We start from the raw sequence: 6,129 nt of genomic DNA, 5'->3' as shown, positions 1-6,129 counted from the left end.
AAAATCCATCAAACCATTATTATTACTATCAATTAATTGATTCTATTGTATTTTAATCAAATTAATGTTCTGTAAAATGTCAGAAATCATATCTAGTGATTGACTGTTTTAGCTCATGATAACAAAGAGCCAGCAGTGGAAGAAATACTTTAAATACTGAAGTAAAAGTAGTAAAATTCTACTTCAGTATAACAATCAACGGCCCATATTAGAGTCATATTTATCATGTTACTGGATGAAAACCACGTGTTTGTGTGCTTTTTAAGGTGAAACCAATTTAAATTAGTTGAATTTTCTTCATGTGATCAGTAGTTTTATTTTAATCTTCAATAACGCACCGTGATCTGTTTTCTTACTACATACTGTGCTGTTAATCTGAATCTAATCACTTGGAATGCAGTAAAAAGTGCAATATTTCAGTCTGGATATACTGGAGTACAAATATAAAGTGGTATAAAATCAAAGTAAAGTATAGGCACCTCAAAACTGTACAACTGCAGCTGCATACATGCCTATAAATGTGATTTAAATTTTAAAAATTTAAATTTAAATAAAATGCTTGCTTACACTGAATCTTTGGATTCGTTGGTTTTTCATGTGTAATTTTATAGGATTTTAACCTTATTATTAAAATTAATAAATGATTAACAACATTCTAGCCTAAGTATTTATTTATTCATTTATTTTTATTATCCCTTATTAATCCCACGAGGGGAAATTCTCCCCAATTCGCGGAGTCAGAGCGACGGGTCAGCCACGGTACAGCGCCCCTGGAGCAGGAAGGGTTAAGGGCCTTGCTCAAGGGCCCAACAGTGGCTGCATCGGGGCTTGAACCTCTGACCTTCTGATCAGTAGTCCAGAAACTTAACCGTTGTGCCACCACTGTCCCCACATTTAATTTAGTCACATAAATTATCATTTGATGTCTTAACGGTGATATTTAAATGTGTGGAATCCACTTTGGCTCCGTTGTTCTCTTGGTTTGAAGATGATGAAAAATAAATGTTGTGACTTCAGAAACACGAAGCCAGGTTGTAATTTCAAAATAAAAGCACCTCCAGCTTTGCTCCTCTCGGATTTACCTGCAGTAAACTGAACAGATGTGGTATGACTGAAACAAAGCAGGACACGTGAATTCTTTTTAATAATAAAATCATTCTTTCTTGCATGCAGTTTATTTAGTTTCTTGTGTCGCATTCACTCAAAATCTGAAGGCACAACTGTCCAAAATAAAACTACTGAGAGAATAACACTGAGGAATGAGACAAAAGTTTCTCTCAATGTTAAATAATACAATGAAATAACACTTTATTTTTTTTTACGGTTCCTGTATTTTCCAGCTCATTTCCACTAGAAGCTGTAAATAAAATCCAGTGAAATGTGGTGATAATTATAAAGGGAAATCTTTTACAGATGGTTGCAGATGTGCTTCTGTAAATGTTTTACTGATGTTTCTGCTTTCTGACCTGCAGTGGAAAACAAATACGTATTTTTTAGATTAAAAATTATTTGCAAAACCGTAGCTCTGCTTTCACTGTTTCTCTAATAATTAGTAATTGCGCAGGAAGTTCTTGGAAATTTCCAGATTTTTTTTTTGTACATTTTGTTCAAATGAGCAGGAAAACATGATCCATAAAAGCTGTGTCTCTGGATGTGATAATACATTAAATATTTCATGTGAAGTTTGATCATGGCGGCTCCTCTCCTCATGAATCACAGTTCCATCAGACCCGTCGGTGTTTCCTGCAGCTTGCTTTGAGGTTAAGTCTCCTTCCAAATAGGCAGGTAGAGCGGCCGGCCGACCGGCCAGCCGACGGGCGGCGTGATGGCCCGGCGCTCCATGGCGCTGCCCGTCCTGGAAACACACACCGACACCATCAGATAACTACCTAACCCAATGTGATATCCGCTCGGTCTGGAATGAGAGCTTTACCTCATGATGTGCGATCGAGACGGCTGCTGGTGGGAGAAGGACTGAGATCGACCCAGACTGGCCTGGTGTCGGTCCAGTAGGTCTCGAACCGCCGGGCTGGACGGGCTGTTTTTACCTGCGTGATGATGAGACGATGAGACGACAGCTTTTACATTCAGCAGTAGAGGCTTTGTGGTGTTTTAGTGACATTTATTCACATGAAAAAATGAGAACAGATGTGAAAATGTTCAAATGTGGACCAACCTGGAACAAGCATACACTAGTTTATGGACATGAGAAGTTCATAATGTTTAAAGTTTGTGTTGAGATAAGACATTTTTAGACCTGCCTTCAAGTAAAGTTCACTTTTATTTCTCTTTTATCACTCTGCCTTTTTATCCCTTGTAAAATGTTCACTGCTTGTTGTCCCTCTTTTTAACCTCCTGATCTTAATCTATTTCTGTCTTTTATTTTCTCTTCAGCTTCTCTCTTAATACCCGTGTGTGATGTTGTCCTTTTAACCATTTATAGTTTTAAATGTGTAATTCATTTTGCAATAAAAACTGTTTATTTTGGATGTTTACCACAGGAATGGAGAAAAAAGGATGAATATCTCTTGAGTGTTTTGTTGGTTGCAAGTATGAAATGTAGAACTAAGAAATGGCTATCGCAGGATATTCATGTCAGCATGGTGGGATATAACACTGAATATGTATAAAATGGAAGAGATGACAGCATTTGTAAACAAAAAACAAGACTGGTTTGTAGCTTGTTGGGGAAAATGGGAAATAAAAATTAAAAAGCCCAATTTAATTTTGAGTATGAACATTTAAAGACAATGTAATGGTCACTCCCTAATGTTCCTAAAGATGCAAATGTTTCCGTTTATTTTATTTTATTTTATTATTTTGATGGAAAATTGATTTCTGAATAAAGAAAAATGATAATATTGTGCACATGTGAATTATACCCATCACTAAAAATTGTTGAAACTGATAAAGAATTTTTTTTTTTTTAAAGTTAATGTTGAGATTTTGATCTGTTTCTTTCTTCCACTCAAAGGATAAAAGTTTGTGGCTCTTTAATCCTCTGAACCCTAATTTTTCACTGTGACATGATGTCTCGCACCCCTACGGAAAACTATGACTTAAAGAACTCAGAAATGTCCTGTGCTCATTATGACAGTTATATTGCTGTGAATTATAACAAAATAGAAAAAAATTTAATTGTCATTATGCATTTTACAATCCCTGGCATCTAAATGAACAATATTTTTCCAAATGCCCACAGTTGTTACCAACACTGGTAAAATGAAGACACTACATACTAAAAGTTTTTAACTATTTACAGATTTAGAACTTCCAGAAACGTTTTTCACACCACTTTGCATGTGAGCTCTAGAAAGAAGTTTCACCATGCTGAATGTATTTCCAACAACTTGCTCCTCTGTTCACTGTTTTTGAGCCATGCTGCATTTATTTTACTGATTCTGTTTATTTTATTTTCCTTTCAGTCTCTGCTCTGTGGAAACTGCCTGCAGTTCATCTGAAAACTTTCAGATTTTTTTGTCATATGAGTGTTGGTGTTCGTTCTGGATACTCATTCTGAGGAGTGCAGATTTTTTTGTCTTTTACAGAATTTAGTGCAAACAAATGATTTTAGCCTATTTTATTAGACATGTAAAGAAAAGGGATTTGGTAAAGCATCATAATTTTACGCTTATATTTGGTTCATTTTCCTGATGGATCAACGCATCACAGATGAGTAGTCGAAGGACCATCAGAAAGCTGAAAATATTACAATTACTTCTGTGGTGTCATTTTTCTGCGTTTTAATAAGCTGAAGCTTTCGTGTCTCTCAAACAAACTGTATTTGTCAGTAAAATATAAAAATAATCTGTGCTGAATGCATACATGCTTGTAAAGCTGCACTTATTTATGATATTATTACTAAAAAAGACAGAAAAGGTCAGAGATTGTTGTTGCTTTACGCTGTTTCAGTCAAGAGGATTTGTGCTTCAAAACGATGTTTAAGTGACTCAGAATAGAATCTTAATCTGACATCAGCAACCTCTGATAGAAACCTGACACTCTCCTCACATAAAAACATTCTCTTCAGGGTGAATAAGGGAAAGTTCTTACGTGACAGCGGCCGAGCGTCAGGCGGAGGGTTTGAGACTGACGCTGTGAACTGGAGCTTCAGCTTCATGTGTTGACTCAGCTGCAGAAAGAAGGAAGATTTCTCAGCGAATGTGAACAAAGAAGCTGCAGGACAGTTGCTGCTCGACGTACCTCGTAGAGTCCTGGTTTGAGGATCTGGAAGGCAACGCTGAACGACAGAGTGCTTCCTTTGCGACAGTGACCGAGGTTACTGAGAGGAGTGTGACAGACGACGGCGGCCAGAGCTGCATCCTCACCCTGACCGCGACCTGAAACACGCAAATATGGTTAGAAAACAGCAAAAACAAAGCAAAACCAATCCAGAACAAATTCTAAAACCATCAAAAAACAAAGCTAAAACTAAGTCCAGACTTGCCAAAACCTAGTAAAACCCAGTTAAAAACCAAGTTCAAACCAGTCTAAATGAGAGTCAAACATTAAGTCTCAAACCAAGACCAATCTAGTCTAAAACTAAACTCTAAACAAGCTCAAATTCAAGACCAAACGGGTTTAATTTCAAGTGCAAAACAGTACCAACCCAAGTCTAAGACTGATCAAAACCAAGTCCAAAAGTAGCTTAAATTAAAGACCAAACCAGTTTAATATCAAGTCTAAATTAGTCAAGAAGTATTCAAAAATCAGTTAAAAAGTGAATTCTAAAGCCAAATTCCCAAACCAGTCCAAAAGCAAGTCCAAATAATTCCAACTTCAAGACCTAAACCGCTCTAAAACCAAATTCAAACCAAATTCAAACCAAATCCAAAAACCCATGGCAAAAAAAGTCCAAACCTGGCCAAAAAAATTTTTACAATCAAGTCCAAAACCAAGTCAAAAACTAGTCCTTATTCAAGACTTAACTGGTCTAAAACCAAGTCCAAACCAGTCTAAATGAGGGTTAATAGTTATTCCCAAAAATAGACCAATCTAGTCTAAAACTAAGCCCAAAATGAGCTCAAATTCAAGACCAAACCTGTTTAAAATCAAGTGCAAAACAGTACCAACCCAAGTCTAAAGTTAATCCCAAACCAAGTCCAAAAGTAGTTTAAATTCAAGACCAAACCAGTTCAACATCAAGTCTAAAATTGTCAAAAAGTATTCAAAAACAAGTTAAAAATCAAGACCAATCCTATCCAAAATGAAGTCTAAAATCAAATCCCCAAACCAGTCCAAAATCAAAATCAGATCAAACCTGTCCAAAACAAATTCTAAAACCAAGTCCAAAACCAAATCCAAAACCAGTCCTTATTCAAGACTTAACTGGTCTAAAACCAAGTCCAAACCAGTCCAAAATCAAGACCAAACCAACCCACAACTAATCCTTTAAAATCCAGTCCTAAATCCAGAACAAAAATCTGTCAAAAATTGAGATCAAATAAGTTTAAAACTCAGTGCAAAGTAGTCCAACACTACTCTAAAACTAAACTAGCTTAGGCTCAAGCTTAGCTAAAACCTAGTTAAGCTAAGTACTTGCTGTCTGTAGTTTCATATTTACTCCACAAAAAGAGTGGAATCTGTCTGAACATCTGAATCCAGAGAAGAAGATTCTAGGTGGATTTCCTGCTGAACAAGATCCGACTGGATAAAATGCTTTCCTATGTTTTAAATTTTAAATCCACACTAACCGTCTGGAGTCCAGACGAGCCGGACAGCCAGGAAGTCCTGCAAGTTGTTGAGCAGGACGTATTTGACCTTGAAGTGCTCCTTCACCCTAACGGTGCTTGGACAGAGTTGTGTTCACAAGTTGTTTTGTTCCTGCAACTGTAGTAAAATCAGCTTTCATAAAAAAGCTAGATGTAACTCATTTAGTCCTGTTGCTGATGACTCAGCAAAGCTTTTTCACACCATCTGTCTTTTTTTTTTACTTAACCTATGCTAATTCATTGCAGACAGTTGGCCGTGCTTAGAAAATAAAACTTTTTCTATAACCAGTAGGCAAACACACAAGAGTGGCTCTGTAAGACAGCAAACGTTGGAAGCATATTCTTTGTAGATCTTTACTATTCACCAATAGAATCAAGCAGGACTGCCCTATTGCACAATCAAAATTAGAGATGTGAT

At 36.5% G+C, this 6,129-nt stretch overlaps 1 protein-coding gene across 1 annotated transcript; it reads right to left on the bottom strand.

The window, feature by feature from the left end:
* Positions 1-1,761: 1,761 nt before the first annotated feature.
* Positions 1,762-5,793, bottom strand: LOC111570538 (trafficking protein particle complex subunit 14-like; the record flags this gene model as incomplete). The annotated part of the gene is made up of 5 exons (XM_023273368.3): positions 1,762-1,855; positions 1,934-2,048; positions 4,054-4,132; positions 4,204-4,340; positions 5,694-5,793. Coding segments are annotated over 5 exons (525 nt in total), but the record flags the coding sequence as incomplete, so codon positions are not given.
* Between the last annotated feature and the right edge of the window lie 336 nt (positions 5,794-6,129).

The sequence above is a fragment of the Amphiprion ocellaris genome, chromosome 14, assembly GCF_022539595.1.
Source record: "Amphiprion ocellaris isolate individual 3 ecotype Okinawa chromosome 14, ASM2253959v1, whole genome shotgun sequence".
In the NCBI taxonomy this organism is placed as follows: domain Eukaryota; kingdom Metazoa; phylum Chordata; class Actinopteri; family Pomacentridae; genus Amphiprion; species Amphiprion ocellaris.
This window is presented reverse-complemented; position numbering and strand designations above follow the sequence as displayed.